This window comes from Dipteris shenzhenensis, chromosome 27 (genome assembly GCF_047967505.1).
Source record: "Dipteris shenzhenensis isolate YYH24624 ecotype China chromosome 27, Dip_SZ_1.0, whole genome shotgun sequence".
NCBI classification, from domain to species: Eukaryota; Viridiplantae; Streptophyta; class Polypodiopsida; order Gleicheniales; family Dipteridaceae; genus Dipteris; species Dipteris shenzhenensis.
The window spans coordinates 9195263-9212163 of record NC_141622.1 but is presented as its reverse complement, the minus strand read 5'-3'; the positions used below and the strand labels follow the sequence as shown (position 1 = coordinate 9212163).

Sequence of the window (16901 nt, the reverse complement as noted above, 5' to 3'; positions counted from 1 at the left end):
GCTTTGGCGTAGGCTTTGGAAATCTCTCAGGAATAGAAAGATCACTCTTTTCTTTTGGCTTTCTATTCATGGAGGGATTGCAGTGAACCTTGGAGATCCAAGTTCGGGGCTAACCCTACTTGTCCTCGTTGCCACATTGCAGTTGAGTCAGTACAACATTGCCTTTGGGAGTGCAGACATGCGAGGATGATCTGGAAAGGTGTTGCTAGGATTTTCAGTATCTTTCATACAACACCTTTTTATATGACCTGGGGTTCAGTAGCTTGGTTATCTCTTATTGGCCCTCTCGAGGGACATGATCTAGATCCAGCTCTCATTGTACGGCGATACTCAGTGGAGTCGTGTTCCCTTCAAGATGTTCCCCTCACTCCTTTCAAAGCTGCTCATGCCTCAGTAGACACGTCTTGGGAGATTCTGGCTAGCATTGCAGCTTGGCATATTTGGAGAGCCAGGTGTACAGAGGCGATGGAGGGTATCTAGGTTCACCCTTCCCAGTGTCCAGTATTTGGACCGACACAGTACACACTTTGATGGCCATATGGGCAAGCATGCATGGATCCTCCATAGCAGCCATTGCCAAGAGAGTTACTTGTTTCAGAGTTTGGAGAGGATCTCCTTTCTTCTTTGAGTCTCCCTCAGGGTTGAGGGCATTTTCAGCCTCCGCCTTTTTTTGCCGAAAAAATAGTGCTAATTATATTACTTCGAGAACAAGAAACAAAAGGTCAGCTTGTAGCTGACGGGCTGCGTTCACAAATCGGACACAGCCCTAAAAGGTAACACAATAAATCACACTCTCACGTCGGGATAAGGCGAGTGTGAATGAACAGCCATCGGGGTGGTGAGAAGCACCACCGAAGGCCCTGCGAGGTCTGCTCGAAGAAGAGGCCCTGAGTGTTCCAAGCCCGAAGGAAGCGTCTCCGCTTCTCTTGACCGGACCGGGAATCTCCCTGAATCTGGTCCCACTGGCCTCTGAGGGTATGAATAATCTCGCACCAAATATCAGTCATGACCTGGGCAGTCGATAAGGAGGTGCCACCGAGGATCTGCGCACAATGCGAGGTCCAAATGTGCCACCCTGCTATGCTGCTGATAATCTCCCAGACTGGCTGCCTCTCCTGAACTCCTGTATCCGCCTCTGCTAGGTGCTGCGGGATACCCTCGAGCAGCCCCCATGTACCCTGCGTGATAAGGAAAGTGGGGTCCTGCTGGCATGCCTCGAATAAGTGATGTAGACCAGGTGCGGTGCTGCACCAACAGAACGCGCCCCACGTGATCAAGCCTAGCTCTGGTGCTGCGCGAGTGAGAATCCCGAAAGTCCACCTCCACACTTCCTGGGCGCAAGTGCAGCTCCACAGGCAGTGCTTTGGTGACTCCTCAACCACATGGCAGATCTGACAGCGTCCGTCCTGGCCTATCTGTCTCAACCAGCTCCCCACCGGAAGACCTTTGTGGGCGAGAAGCCACAGGAAGTAGGAAATCTTCCGCGGCAGCCAGCTCTCCCACAAGGCCTTCCAGAAGGCCTGCAAAAAGAATCTGGAAATACCCTGTGCATACCAGCTGGGCCGCTGGGTGGGGGGCGACTCTGCATCCTCCCAAGAACTCGCCTGCCCAACGTCGTGCTGTAGGCGAAGGAGGTCGGCCCCTGTCCTGTCACAACCTCTGGCCAGCTCCACTCTCCTGGGTCCCACTCAAGCTCTGATAAGGCCTGCCCCTCCCAGAGCCAGAGTCGCCAAAGCTGCAGCTGATCTTGCTCAATGCTAGGGTCGGTACGCCAGACCTTCCCCAAAAGGCCTACGATCCGAACCCTCTGCCATGGGAGTAGGGGGTCGATGAGTGCATCCTCTCTCCTGAGTCGTCCATCCCCCATAACCGCGAAGAAAGAAATAGAGGAGTCGACCATACGTCCTGCGACCACCATTGGGATGCCACGGGGGGTGAACTCTCCCAGCCAATGGTCGTCACCAGGCATGAGGATCTGAGGCTCCGGTGGAACCAACCAATCAGCTGGGATCGCGCCGTCGATCTCCGTGCGTCTTGCCTGGGCTCCACGAACACCTCCAGCGGCATCTACGAGATCAGCCGTCTCCAAATATCTGTACGTGTCCCTCCAAACTCGAAGGGACCGGGCTGGCCCCCTCATCCAACCATCCCACCTGATGTGTGATCTCTCCCCCAACTGAAGGCCCTCGGCATCTCTGACCTGATCGTTCCAGATAAGCGGCTGGCGATCAATCTCCTCCTGACAGCGGGGAGGGGACTGAATGAGACTGAGGCGGAGCCGCCTCCAAACCGTGAGGAGGCTACGAACGAGTGGGGAACGGGGCTGAGTAAGTGGGGCGGAAGTGAAGATCCACGTGAGGGACGGGAGCCACTCTCCACCTCGTCGCGGGACACAAGAACCGACCCCCTGCTGAAGTAGCATCTTCCACGTCTGCCCTCCTGGGGTCAAACCGCGGATAACTAACTTGCCTAGCAAGGCCTGACTCTGCAGCTCTGGATCGATGACTCCTAGGCCTCCCTCAGCCTGCGGAAGAATAACTGTCTGCCAAGCAACCCTGGCTCTGGTATCTCTGAGGCCATCCTCCCCGGACCAAAGGAAGTTCCGAACCAGCCTCCTAAGCTGTGCCACACTGGATCTCGAGAAACACCAACAGGAAGCCACATACCAAGCCGTGGCAAGGAGGACTTGGTTGACTACCAAGGCACGACCTGCAAGGGAAAGCTTAGCAGTGCTCCAGAAAGCCAGCTTCCGTCGGATGGAATCTAGCACTGGGAGAAACTGCTGAGCTGGCGTGATGTCCAGGCCGACCTGAAAACCCAAGTATCTAGCTGTCTGTCCCCGCGGGATCCACCTAAAACCCAAAAGCCTCCCCCACTGAGAACGCGCTCCGGGGTCTGTGAGGAAACCAACAGATTTGTTCCAGTTGATTTTCGCACCAGCAGCCGAACAGAAGACCTCCAGGGCCAACCTCACCCTCTCCAGCATCAGCTCATCGTCCTGGACATACAGGGCTGTGTCATCCGCGTACTCCGAGTCCAAGAGCTCCGTGTCCTCCCGGAGGGGGAGGCGAACACCCCTGATCCCTGTAGACCTCGCCCGGAGATAGTAAGTCATAGCCTCGGCGAAGAAGAGAAACAGGTAAGGGGCAAGGGGGCAGCCCTAACGCACTGATCTCTCCAAGCTAAAACGCTCTCCCATCCTGCCTCCAATGATGACTCTGCTAGAGGCTGTCCTGTACAAAGCTGAAATGCCCTGAATCCAACCTGCTGGGAAACCTAGCCGCTCCAGAGTCCCCTCCAGAAAGGACCAGTCCACCCGATCGTAGGCCTTCTCAAAGTCGAGAAGTAGGATGGCAAGGTGTGATCCGCTGTGCTGAGCCCACTCTGTCGCCTCTGAAAAGGTGAAGACATTGTCCAGGATACTGCGATCCTGAACAAAGTTTGTTTGAGTGTCGTGAATGATGTCTGGAAGTAGAGGCCGAACTCTGGCGCTGATCATCTTGGCTAGGATTTTGTAGGCAGTGGTAAGGAGAGTGATCGGGTGCCACTGACGGATCTCCTGTCTATCTCCTCCCTTCGGGATGAGGCAAATCAATCCCGAGGAGAGGCTCTCTGGCATATAGCCGCTGCTGAAAATCCTCTGAAAAGCTGCTAAGAGGGGCTGATGGATCTGGTCCCAGAAGGAGGTGAAGAATGCCCGGGATAGCCCATCCTCACCTGGGCATTTCTGTCCATCGATGGCCATCAAGGCCTCCAGCATCTCATCCGTGGTAAACGGTGTCAGCAGCGTCGCCTGCATGCTAGGCTGGACCAAGGAAGGAGTGTGTCTCCACACCTCCTCGCGGGCACGACGAGTGCGAGGAGCAAGTGGCTCCTACTGAAAAAGGGTCCTGTAGAAGTCGGTGGCCAATCCCAAGACCTCTCCCGGATCCGTGACAATGTGTCCCGACGCTGTCCTGAGACTCCGAAGCTGATCACTTGCAGCTCTCTGGCCATGTGTCCTGAAGAACTCCCTGCACATCCGGTCACCCTTCCGAGCCCAGAAGGAGAGAGAGGCGTGATAGGAAAACTCTGAGCGACGCTGGAGTGTCTCCTCAAGAAGGGCTCTGGCTCGAAGGGCCTGGATCCGAAGCTCCTCTGAGCCCGGGGATGCCTGCTGGAGCCGCTGAATGGAGGCGAGGTCTCTCCGAAGGGCTCTCTCTCTACCCCACCACTCCTGTCGAACCTGTAGGGCTGCGAGCTGGCAGATCTGGCTGGACTCCTGCAACGCCTGCGCCACCGAATCAACCAAGTCCTCGCACTCGCCCCAGTCTCTGTCCCAAAGATCGCAAATACTGCTGCGCACGTCCTCCCTCGAGAAAATCGAATCGGGAATCCGGCATGAGCGGGGGGGAAGGGTCTGAGCTGCCGAATCTAATGATAAGAGCACCGGCGCATGGTCGGAGAGTGTCGTCCCTGGAACTATACCGGCCTGACCGCCTCTGCTGATGGCCCAATCACTAACATAGAATCTATCCAGCCTCTCCTGGAGTCTGCCTCCTTCCCTGCGGAAACCCCACGAGAAGTCCAAGCTCCCGTGCCAACGCCGGAAGGACGGGTCTCGCCAACAATCCCTTCCTCCTGTCGCAAAGATAAAAGAGTCCCAAGCGGACTGCTCTGCCTGAGCCATACCTGTAAACTCTGGTCCTCTGCCCTGCTGGTCCTCCAAGGTCTCCAAATTGTTGAAGTCACCTCGAACAATTCAGGAATCCATGTCTGGGAGAATCCCTGTAAGTGTCCTCCAGAAGGTGGCTCTACAACGGAGATCTGTGGGGGCATAAATGTTGAGGATTCCAACTCTGGAGCCCTCTAATTCCAGGCCTACCCAAAGGGCACGACGTGGAATCAACGTGCCATGATCGAAAACTCCCTGGGCTAGCTGCTCTCCCACGGAAGTACAAACACCACCACTCCGCCCCAGTGAGCCGATCGAGGGCTCCCAATAAGTCTGAAAGCGACCAGTGAGGATCTTCCCACATCTACGGGAGTGAGCCGCCAAAAGCTTGTGTTCCTGTAGCAGAAGTACATCCACACGTCCTATCACTGCTGGCTGAAGTTCCTGTCTCAAAATGAGCTTCCTGGGACCACGGGTGCCAGAAGAGTGAAACCCGTTCACATTCCAGGATACGAGGTGTAGGCTCATGGTGAGGACTGGGAGGCAGCGAACAACTGTCTGCTCGCGGTCGAGGTCGAAGAAGAAGCTGACATTTCGGAGGAGAGGCGCTGGCGCTTATGGGAAGGTTTGGAGGGGGAGGCGGGGTCGTCTTGCCCGTCCTTCAACACCTTCAGCAAAGGCGAGAGGCCTTTGGTACCATGAACGAAGGCTTTCTCGAGCCAGCTCGAGATCTCTGAGGTGGACATCCCGTAGAAGGGACGGAGTTTTTGAGGCGTCCAGGCTCTGACATCTTGGGGGAGGGGCCAAGACAGGGGGGCCTGAGGATCACAATCAGTCTGAATCGTTTGGCGGCGCAACGCCACCGCAGGCGCACGTCACCCTCGGACCACTGAGTCTCGAGAAGCTGCCCACCGGACGGGCCTATCCAGGAACAAATCTGAGCATGCGTTTGCTCCCTGAGAGCCTCCCAAACCGAGTCGTCTGTCCAGGTCTCGGTGCCGTCACTGAGGAACGTGAAAGCAAAGCTAGGGCCATCCCTAGGGGCCAAGGCGGCTATCTTCCCATCCGCCCCTTTGCGGAGCAGGAAGATACTGATGTCGAGGCAAGCAGGGAAGGTCCCGAGGTCGGCCACATCCAAGTAGTCCCAGGGGCCAGATCTGTAAAAGTCGCGGGGGAGCTCTCTCTCCTGAGGCTGAGGCCCATCAGAGTCTGCCACTGAGGGGCTAGCGGACGGAGAAGCCTGCACCGGTGGTGGTGGAGACTCCGGGTGTCCTATCAGCGGAGGGGGAGGGGGAGGGGGAGGAGGCTGGGGAATAGGCATCTCAGACTCCTCAGGGGCGGCTGGTGGAGGAGGAGGAGGAGGGGGAGCGGGAACTGCCCTCGGCTGGGGAACCGACGGAGCAGCTAGCTCTGCGGGAGAACTGAAAGAGGCAGGGGGGGGGGAGGGATGGGGCTGCAACTGGAACTGGGGCTGAAAAGGAGGGGAAGAAGACTGAGGAGGACGCGGGGGCTGAAGCTGCGGGTCGGGAGGCAAGGGGTGCCGTTGGGGGACGGGCTGGGGTTGGAGGGGGGGAGGCTGGGGAGAGGGAGAGAGGGGGACCTGAGGCTGTGGAGGGCGGGCTACCGTCGAGGAAGATGCTCTCCCAAGTCCCTGGGGCGGCTGCCTAGCGGGTCTCTGGGGTGCAGCTACAGGCGGTGTAACCTCTGCCTCCTTGCCTTTATCAGAAATCTTCTTGTTCTTTTCCTTTTTTCTTCTAACCTCAGTCCAGCCGCCAGCTAGCTCTGGTCCGGGCTCCGGCTGCCTCTGCTCCTCCTGGCGTGGCTGTCCGGAGTGGGGAGGAGGGGGCGGAGTGGGGGGAGGCGGGGAGGGCCGAGAAGAGCTGGCGAAACGTGGGCAGGCAGCCGCCAGGTGTCCAAAGCCGTGACACCTCAGACACTGTCCTGGCTGTCCGGTGACTACCATGCTCTGGGTGATGCTGTCGGCAGCTGTCACGATCTCGATCACTGCCGGGAGAGTCGCAGGATCCGCCACAGCCACACGGACTCGGGGGCTCCTGCCGTAGTCACCGCATCGGCAAAGGTATCGTGCATAACCCAGCCGAAGTGGGAACCAAGGTCCCTAACAATCGGCCGCAGCTCAGCAGCAAGATCAGGAAAAACCAGCGTCACTGGATGGCGAGGTATACGGAATCGGGCATCAAAATCTGCTGCGCTGAATCCACGGTACCACGGGACTATCATGATAATCTTCCCGTCCACTGACGTGGGGGAGCCAGCAATCAGGTTGCTCGCAGCTTTCGCACTGGAGAGTTTGAGCCAGAAGATGCCCCTTCCCATAAGGGCCACCTCCACAATATGGCCGTCCTCTAACATGAGAGTGGACTGGAGCCAGTCCCTGATGGCTGATCTGGAGGGGGAATGTCCAATGACTCTGCCGTAGACTGATGTAAGAGCAAAGTCATTGGCCACCTCCTGAACCCGAGATGACTGCTGCTCAGTCAGGATGACGCGGTAGGCATCTGGAGAGGGAGGGACCGTCTGGGCCTCCGGTTCCGGGCAGGGAGCCGCCATACCGCCAAGACAAACTGCGAGGCTTCCGATGAGGAAGAGGCTGTCACCCAAAAACGGGGGGGTAGAAGCGGGAGGGTGGAGCCTGGGTGTGGCGGGAACGGAGGTGGCGCACGAGGTGGCGGACGGGGGGGTGGGGAGGAATGGAGAGGCGGAGGGGGCGGGGTGGGGCGAGTGAACGGGGGGGGCGGGGGTGAGGGCGGGAGGGGAAGGCGGAGGCGGGAGGGGGCGGGGCGGGAGGCGAGGGGTGAGCGGAGTGGAGCGAGGGGGTGGCGGGCTGGGGTGGGGCGGTAGCGGGGCGGGATGGGGCGGTAGCGGGCTAGGGCGGTAGGGCGGTAGCGGGGCGGGGGGTAGCGGGCTAGGGCGGTAGGGCGTAGCGGGGCGGACGTAGCGGGGCGGGGTGTAGCGGGCTGGGGCGGAGGGGGGTAGAGGGGCGGGGGTGAGCGGAGGGGGAAGCGGGGCGGGGTAGCGGGGCGGGATAGCGGGGGTAGCGGGGCGGGATAGCGGGGGTGAACGGAGGGGGTAGCGGGGCGGGATAGCGGGATAGCGGGGCGGGGGTGAGCGGAGGGGGTAGCGGGGTCGGAGGTGAGCGGAAGGTAGAGGTACGGCGGGGGAGGAAGGGAAGCTCGCAGGAGCAGGAGCAGCTCTTTTCAGCCTCCGCCTTGGTTTTTTATTAGCTCCTTTTGAGCTGTTTTTTTCCTCATGCATAGCATGATATACTCCGCATTTGAGCCTGCTCTCGCGGTTTTCATTCATACTTTCATTCATACTTAATGAAGTAATTTTCTTGGGAAAAGAAAAAAAAGGCAAATTTGGTGGCTGAATCTGTAATTTCAGATTCCCACTTATGGCATGCGAGGTTGGGTCACCTCAATCACAAAAGCTTGGTTAAAATGCATTCACAAAACATGGTGGTTGCTCTCTCACCCATGCATGCACCGGTTAAACATGTTTGTGAGGGATGCTTGTTGGGCGAAATGCACCGATTCTCATTTCCAAAGGATGGGATAGTTGGTGCATCAAGGAAGCTTCACCTTGTGCATAGTGATGTGCGCGGGCTGATGAGGACATCATCTCTTGGGGGCTACCTTTACTTTTCTACCTTTGTGGATGACTACACCAGATTTGCTTAGATATATGGCATGAAGGCGAAATCTGATATGTTCCCATGCTTCAGACATTGGCTTGCCATGGCTGAAAATGAATTAGGGAACAAGCTCCTTACTCTACGAGTTGACAGGGGGGGAGAGTACATGTCTTGTGAATTCTCTAGTCTTTTGGCAGCTTGGGGTATTATTCATCAATGTACAATGCCTTATACTCCGCAGCAGAACGGGCTGGTAGAGAGGAAAAATCGGTTAGGGATGGAAATGGGCAGCTGCATGCTCAAAGGAAAGTCTTTGCCAAATAAGATTTGGTTGGATGCTGTCATGTGCTCCAACTATGTGCTCAATCGGGCACCCACAAAGGCATTGAAGACTATCACACCTACGAGGCATGGCATGGTCGCAAACCTGAAATTTCTCATATGCGGGTGTTCGGGTCATTGGCTTATGCTCATGTGCCATCTCAGCTGAGGCACAAGCTTGAGGACAAAGCTGTAAAAGGCATATTCATTGGTTATAGCGCAGAGAGCAAGGGATACAGGTTGTATCAGCCTAGTATGGGCAAGGTCATTGTCAGTAGGGATGTTGTATTCGCTGAAAATGTGCCTTTACCTTGGCTGGAATGCAAAAAATGGCCTATTGTTGATTTCTCAGATGTCTTTGATACATTGTTGCCTCTCTTTCAGTTGCCTACAGATCTAGAGCAGCCAGTGCAGAGTGTTGTGCCATACAATTCTACTAGTGCACATCCTCCTCCAATAGTTCCTGCTCAGTCTGATATGCCTTTAGTTGATGATCATGCTATTGAGCAGGCAGCTGCACAGGAGAGTGCTGTCATTAAACAGCAAAAATCAGTCCCGAGATGGCTTTTGGACACACTCAGGGATAGCAAACAAGCTGAGCCTTTGCCAGCCTGCCCTAGAGGTGCCCATAAACATATGCATGGCAACTATTTGGCTGTAGCTTTGGTTGCTATTGCTTGCAATGACGAACCTTTATGTCACAAGGATGCCTTTGACAGCAAGGAATGGATGGATGCCATGAGGCTGAGCTTGAATCCATTCATGCAAACAACACTTGGGAGTTGTGTGACTTGCCAGCTGGCAAGCGTGCCATTAGCACAAAGTGGGTCTACAAGGTCATATGGCTGACTTGGGGCCCAGATAGGCCACCCTTTGTATTTTCCTCTTATCCATTTGAGCAGTACTACGTTTTGCTCCAGCTTCTTGTTTGCTTCCTGCACTCCACTCCCATTCCATTGCTTCCTGCACCCAACAAAGCATAGTCCCAAATGTGGCGTTTGGAAACATTTGCAAACGTTTGGAAGATTTTCCAAAGGTAATGGCACCATGAAACACTCATGAGATTGGAAGAAAATATTTCAATTTATGATGGCGTCAAGAGTGAGTCCAGGGTCCAAGTTCTATTTCCACTAGAATCATGTTTATAATTTAACAACTTACAGCATTGAATTTTTCATGATTAATAATTTGATAAACTGAAAAGCAACAATGAACATAAAAATTATCCTACATCATACATGATACTATCGTAGGCGCCCTTACACATGATAAAGTCCAAAGCTTGAAAGCACCATAGTCTATTAAAACATAAAGGCTCAAGTATCAACTTTAAAAGCACGAGTCATGACAAGTTACATAATATGGATGCTGTATAGACGGCTAGGTTGTAGAATGATGGTGACTTGGCTCTCGACTCGTGTAACAATTTGACATGCAATAAGGGCAGAATTGTATTTATGCTCCTTTTGCACAAATGACATGGAGGCAAAGAAACGCCTTTTAAAGCCAAATGTTTGGAAACGTTTCAAACTATAAGTAGCAATTTCATTGACGTTTGGAAGCTTTTCAAACTATAAGTAGAACATTTCATTGCAACTATGGCCCATAGTCCACATCTATAGTTATCATATGGGCCCTAGTTCCGTCTAGACCTCTATCGAGATATATCACTCTCGTTAGGATCACTCAACCTAACCTCTAGACTCCACCTAGATCCCACGCGTGAATGAGGGGTTGAATCCACATTAGGTCTCATCTGAAATGCCTCATCTATCCTCCCGAGACACATAGCGAGTTACTAGCTAATCAGATTAGCTAGGGATGTAACAAGGGTACTCCAAGATTTGCAGGTGTAGTAAGATAGCTGCATGAGTAGGGAGAACCAACTGAGTTGCAGGTGCAGGGGAGTATCCAGGTTAAAGGGAGGGTGAAAATATATAAGAAACCATGGTGGTTGCTGCTTTTTTTGTCACTTGACAACCTACTACATGCAGCATGGTAAAATTCTGCGCGGTTCACCAAGACATTTTGGGGAGTTTTCAACCCTTGTAGTCCCATTGTACTTTAGAAAAAGCAAATTTGGAGAACTTTTGGCATTTACTTGCATAAACGAGTTTTGAATTTCACAAAGCATAACAGAGAATTTCTCACAAATTCCAGCATCCTTAATTGGGGCTGGACATTGAAAGGAGGATTATAAGTTGCCGAGAAAGTAAGTTTCGAGGCAAATAACTGCAAAAATCCAGGCAATCGAGTATGCTGCTGCTCTCAAATTGTACGTCTAGATTTTATCATCCACATGTTGTATTTTGTTGGGTCAAAATGCCTTACGTTGATTTTATGCATCACTTTGGATCAGGTAGCTGCCCTATTGCTACTTTCTCAACAAGAGGAGAGACATATTCTGGAAGAAAACACCACTTCTGCTCTGGAATCTCAAATTGCAGATTTAAAACAGCAGCTCTTACAGGTAATATATATTTTCTATACTACATGTGTTCTGGCCAGCTTTTGTATTTTCAGAGTTCTTCCACTAGCACTGTACTCATCAATATACAAAAGTAGTGCTTCAGGTGACAAGTGAAAAGGTCAATGCTCTTATGGAGCTCGCTTGGCTACATCAAGAGTGCTTAAAGCTACAGGAGCAAGAAAAGTATTGCTCTTTGTCTTATGCACCTGTGTTTAATTTTAGCTTGTTCCGAAGCTTCTTTTGTCCTATCAATTCACCTAATACATTCAATCACAGGAACTTTAAACACACACTTCTACAAAGACGAACCTTTTCAAGCAATGGATTGATCCCTGTTGGGAACTATGGTGTTAACTCAGACGATGAGAAGAATGTGCTCTCACATGAACCGGATAGTCCAAGAAAAGCATCATTGCAAGGTTACCTAAAGCATTTGTGGCTGAGAGGACCTGAACTGAGCTCTAGGTCCAAGTCTTTGAGCCACATTTTGTCTCTGAGTAGAGGCAAAGACAACGACACTAATGGCATTGCCAGGTGTGTATATCTCAAGGCTGAATCTCTTTTTTGATGTTTTTTTGGCATTCATGTCATGCAAATTCCCCTTTTTTTGAAGGCTACGAGTGGAGAATGCCTCTCTCCGGGAAAGCATTGCAAGTATCCGTCATCTCTGCAAGTCAGCGAATCGACTACGACTCACAATAGCCCGAGTAGGTATCCCAAAATCTATAAATGTATGTTGTAAATTGCTTGTGCAAATCTTGGGAATAATCATGATTTTACTTTAGTTTGCATTTTATTATCATGTGCTCATGTTCTTGCAGGTAGCAGCTGATACACAAACAGAGAGCTCCATTCAGGCTGCAGTAGAAACTGTGGATGGTGTGATCTCCGAAGCACTGCACTTGAAGGTTGCTCTTCACAATTCTCTGCCGGTGAATGATTTAGGATGGAATAGCATCGGTTCACCCTTGGCAGGAGCAAGGGAGTTTGGTCAGGAGGGTTCAGATGAGGAGGCAAATGATGATCTTGACATTGTCACCTTTTTTGGGTTGGAGATTGTTCGATTGGTGCTTTTAGCGTCACAGCTACAGAAAAGATTCTTAGGTCAAGATATGTGAATAATTTTGCGGCAGTGGATTCATTCTTGAATGATTCATATTATTTCTGGCTTGTAACATGTATGAATCTGTAAATTGTTTCCTTTTGCAGCCTAATTTATGGCAGAGAAGCAAGGCCAAGTACTTTGATGAGCCTTTTTGGGGTCAGGATATGACTTTCATTTATTGTAAATAGGAGGCTGTAAATCTTTGTTATTCAGATTCACACTCAAGAGTGTCAGATACCAATGTAAAAGATAAAGAGAAATTTTGTATCCAACATTAATGGTTTTGCATTTATCAGTGTGGATTTTAAAGAAGCCAACAGCTTCCAAGAAAGAAAATAATTGTTTTTACCATGGAAAACATTGTTGCACTTCAATGAAGCTCCTACTGTTCTATTTGCTGGGTACTAGTATTATATGAACTTGAGTGTTGAGCACAAACGTAGCTTTTAAGTCTTTGTTCCGCCATCATACGAATGCCAGTGATCTTGCTGCACATGTGCCCTCACGTCTTTTCAGTGATAATTTCTCTCCCCTGGATGCTTCTCTCTCACACATACTAGCACCTATACAGGCCTTCTACTTTCCTCTGACATCTGCTGTTGTGAATGCTGTTTTTTTCTCCAGCAGGCGTCTTTAAACCAACGTGCATATGTACTAAGGCAATTTCTATACATCAATTTGATCTGTAATATTTAATGACAGCCAAGAATGAAAAAATCCAAGCTTACAGATTTAGCAGACTCCAAATGAGCCAAAAGTCTCAATATATTTAAAGATATTACAAGGAAAACGAATCAAGAGCTCATCTAACAAATCCTAAGATCTCAACAGATCTTAAAACCTGATAGTCGTGTGTCGCAAGTGGCTGATGTGGCATATGCACATTGGAACATTAAATGAAACTTCTTGAAAGTGAAACTAGTGTTCATATCCTGCATTGACGTGAAAATTATGGGCAAATGCAGGCCCTTAACATTCTGTTTGCTGCTGTGTTTCTTGATTATTGATGCTCCTGCTCGATGATCTTGTCCCCTTTCTCTTACCTTACTCTCGTGGCAACTATAGAAAATGGGGTGGGGAATAGACCTTTATCCAATTTGTGCCTTCTAGTAGTAACTTGGAGAAAGAAAATTTGGGGAATGAATCGATGCCCATAAAGTTCTATAAAGGGTCCTTGAACTTAGGTCAAGATTCACGAGATCACCAGGGTTATGACCCACCCTCTTTGAATGCCTTACTGCTAATGCTCGAAGAGTCTTACAAAGGAGGTTCCTAATGGTTGTTCGGTATTTTTGGCATAGGCATATAAAAAACGTATTCAAATATTTAGTGGTTGGACTACTTCAGATGCAGGTGTGGGAAGAGTCTGTGGTTGGACTACTTGAGGTGCGGAGTGGTTTTTCTACCGTTGTTCGAGCGGATATATCCACGTAATTGAGGTATATGCCAACCAAGGTGGTCCAGCATGGAGGGCAAGGAGGAGCCGAATTCTAGGCTTCTTCATTCCTCCGTGGTAAGCTCGGAGCTGTGGTTCAATATTCAGTCCTTGGCTTGGACTTTACTAGCGACTTGTTGTGGCCAATCACAATCGCATCCATAGGCTTCTATGGCTACATATTATCAGTTGGACTCGAGGCATCATCTTCTGCTCAGTGATGGCAAGGCTGAAACTTGGCTTTCGCTAGTGTCGGCCAAACTGGGTGGTTATCTCGAAGACTAGCATTCCTCCAAGACAATGCTCAGAACTTGGCACGGAGCTCAACAAGCATTCAATGGAGGAGATTAATACAATCATGTAATCACCATTTGCAAAGAAATTGCAAAGCTAATTGGGACTAGGAGTGGAAATGATTGGTAAGCATGAGAGCCATCAGTTGTGCGATTGGTAGAGTATTGAATCCAAGCTGTTTTTGGCTTGCTGTGAGGTAGGTCTAAGTGAAGACTATTCCCAAGAAGTGAAAAATTGTTATTTTTCGATTTTCAGGAAATCATGAGTTATTTTATGATCCACTTACAAATTCTCCATATTTTTTAGCCCCTCTCTCTCTCTCTCTCTCTCTCTCCATCATCTCTCCAACCTCTTTTTTGAGCTACAAATCCAATTCGTCTTCTTTTCAGGTATTTAAGATTTTGGGCAGGCCTTATGAATGATTTATTATCATTCACCTTGTCCCTCCCTGCAAGGGTCTTAGGGATGGGTGGATTTTTTGGTGCTTGGGTTAGGAAAACGGCTTTTTGTGTGTAGGCGGTCAATTTTGATCGGGTTAGCGGGACCGTAGGATTAGTGGTGTGGTGACGCTAGGTTAGGGTTCCTATATTTAGGGTAGTGGGGGGTGCTGTATTTAGGGTAGTTCGTTTTTGTTGCCTTCATTGACCTCTGCGAATGCCCTGCTCTTGACCGTTGCTTCCCTTCTTCCCTCGCTTCTCTTGCCTTTGTGGGTCTCTCTTGCCTTTGCATGCTTCATCCCCTGCACCGGAACCAAGCCTCAGCGGAGCATAATGCTTCTGCTTTTAGCTACTTGTAGAGGTACTAGCGTAGAGCAAGGTGCTGCTGCTGCTACCACCCAGCACACCCTTTCGATTTTTGGGTATTTGTGTTTGCTTGCCTATATGTCGGGGTGGATGCGCGGCCTTCAACTTCATAGCTTCCAGTCCTACCACCAGCTTGTTTGCTTATGTGAATCCCCGAAACAATCGCGCCACCATCGCCACCATCTTGTTTATTTATTTGAATCCCTGAAATCTCTCGAGGTGCAACACGCTATTGTTGGATGTCGATGTAGTAGGGAATATGAAAAGGGCCTTCCAGAAGACGATGGTGTCATGTGTTGTCTCAGTTGTTGCATGTTGGTGTAGTGGAGATTACGAAAAGGGCCTTCGAGAAGATGTGTTGCTGGTTCGTGTCTTGGTCTGTGCATGTGCTATTTCCGATCACATGTCGGGGTCTTCGAGAGGATGTTGTGTCACTGGTTTGTGTCTTGGTCTGTGTATGTGCTATTTTTGATCGCATGTCGGTGTACAAAGGAAGAAAAAAAGGAGTTTCGAGAGAGTTTGCTGTCAACCATTCGGTTCTTGGCTCAGGATGTGCTATTTTGGTATTTTCTTCATGGTTGCTCACTTATAAAAAGTAGCACGCATGCATTGGAATCATATCTTTGTCGTGCATTTGTAGTCAGAGCGTGTGTAGTTGGAAAAAGAGGTCTTCGACAGATATGGGGAGCATTTGCGAGATGGATACGACAGAATATGTCGGAGGTGATTCTTTTGTTTACATAGGCTATATTGTTTGTATCATTCTCTTCGGCCATGCCTCCCACAGTCCCATTCCTCGCCCCTTCCACCATCACTACTGGCTCATCATTTGTGGCAGCATCTACACCCCCTGCCTCTCTTCCTTCTTGCATCTCGATGTTAGTCCGTTTTGTCTATCGCACTGGGTCTCCTCGCCCGTTTCGGGGTCCCTTGCCACAGCCTCTTGCACATGCAACATGTACAAGCTTCAATGATTGCACAAATGTGACCATACTTTTGTCCGATCCGCATCTTGGAAAGCGATCTATAGATAGCATGTCTCAAACCTGTAGCCGGCTTTCTTTTCGCAGGTGTGCAAAAAACCATCCTGCATGAATACACACAACATACAGTTGGCAGATCTGCCAACAACAGCTTTTGTTTTACGCTGGAGTAGGTTTAAAGAGAATTCACGAGAAGAAGATATCCCACCAACAGAATTGTTTCTCAAATCAAGACCGAGAATGTCATTCCTCGCAACCAAAACTTCCATAGTGACTAGCTAAAAGAGAAGTGTTGAGCTGGTGCAGTCTCTCTTTCTCTCTGGCTGTCTTTGTTTTGGTGTCTCTCATACTTGCACAAAGTGCCTGGATAGGGTTGCCCAATGTTTTGATTATCCCGGAGAGACTGCTAGTTCGCCAGAGGGTGAGTTCGGTCTTTTTGGAAGGTTGGACAAGTATCTACCTGTGGTGTACTAAATTTGAGACAAGCACAGAGACGAGAGGAAGTGTATGGATAAAAATGAGGGTCTCTACTTCCGCGAAAACATCAATCTCAACCAGTTATTTGGGTTTTCTAGACTGTTGTATCAGTTGGAGTCTTAGCTAGGCTTCGACTGACGTGTAAGTATTGTTGTTCAGTTTCTTTCTGTCGTAATTCTGGAAGTGCCAGAGAGTCTGCTATGCGTGAGGCCTTCGTGGGAGGTTCTTTGTACTTTTTACAGTAGAGGAGTGACTCGCTGTTCTGATTTCTCAAATTATGTCGTTGAATCTTGAATGTCATGTGGATTATGTGTAGTTGTTTGTCATTATTGTTTGTTTACTGTGGTTAGTGATGCATGATTGCTTGCAATGTTATCGTCTCATCTTCCAAAGTTGTTGGAAGATGTTCTCTGGAAGGCCTGACATTTCAAGCTATTTTGACTTTAGTGCAAGAGTCCTACTGTCAAACTGATTGGAACGCCGTTGTTTTAGCTTATAAGTACATTATGTATTTTGGGAATTTCCATTTTGTTAATATATATTTTTTGATCTTTATAATTATCTTAAGTATCTATGGTTTTAATTCCAAATCTGCGATCATGTTAATGTTGAATTATAGGTTATTTGTAATGCTCAATAAATTATTTGTGTAATGGCATTAATTGTTTTTTTTGAATCAAAATAATAAGAGTTCGAACTTCAGT

At 49.9% G+C, this 16901-nt stretch overlaps 1 protein-coding gene and 1 long non-coding RNA gene across 10 annotated transcripts in view; both read left to right on the top strand.

Annotated features, from left to right (window-relative positions):
- LOC147883836 (uncharacterized) overlaps positions 1-12601 on the top strand; it is a 73133-nt gene extending 60532 nt beyond the window's left edge. For all 8 annotated transcript variants that reach the window (XM_087398352.1, XM_087398351.1, XM_087398350.1 and 5 more), the window contains 5 exons: positions 10990-11100; positions 11204-11283; positions 11377-11634; positions 11714-11811; positions 11926-12601. In XM_087398352.1, the coding sequence (XP_087254478.1) occupies positions 10990-11100; positions 11204-11283; positions 11377-11634; positions 11714-11811; positions 11926-12218 (840 nt within the window). In that variant the 3' untranslated portion in view covers positions 12219-12601. The remainder of the gene's footprint in view (positions 1-10989; positions 11101-11203; positions 11284-11376; positions 11635-11713; positions 11812-11925) is intronic.
- Positions 12602-14660: 2059 nt separating this feature from the next.
- On the top strand, positions 14661-16294 carry LOC147883835 (uncharacterized). 2 transcript variants are annotated; one of them, XR_015543684.1, is made up of 2 exons: positions 14661-15300; positions 15808-16294. It is a non-coding gene; the product is annotated as an uncharacterized LOC147883835 (long non-coding RNA). The 2 variants fall into 2 exon arrangements; XR_015543685.1 differs by lacking the exon at positions 14661-15300 and adding an exon at positions 15309-15460.
- The last annotated feature ends 607 nt before the right edge of the window (positions 16295-16901 follow it).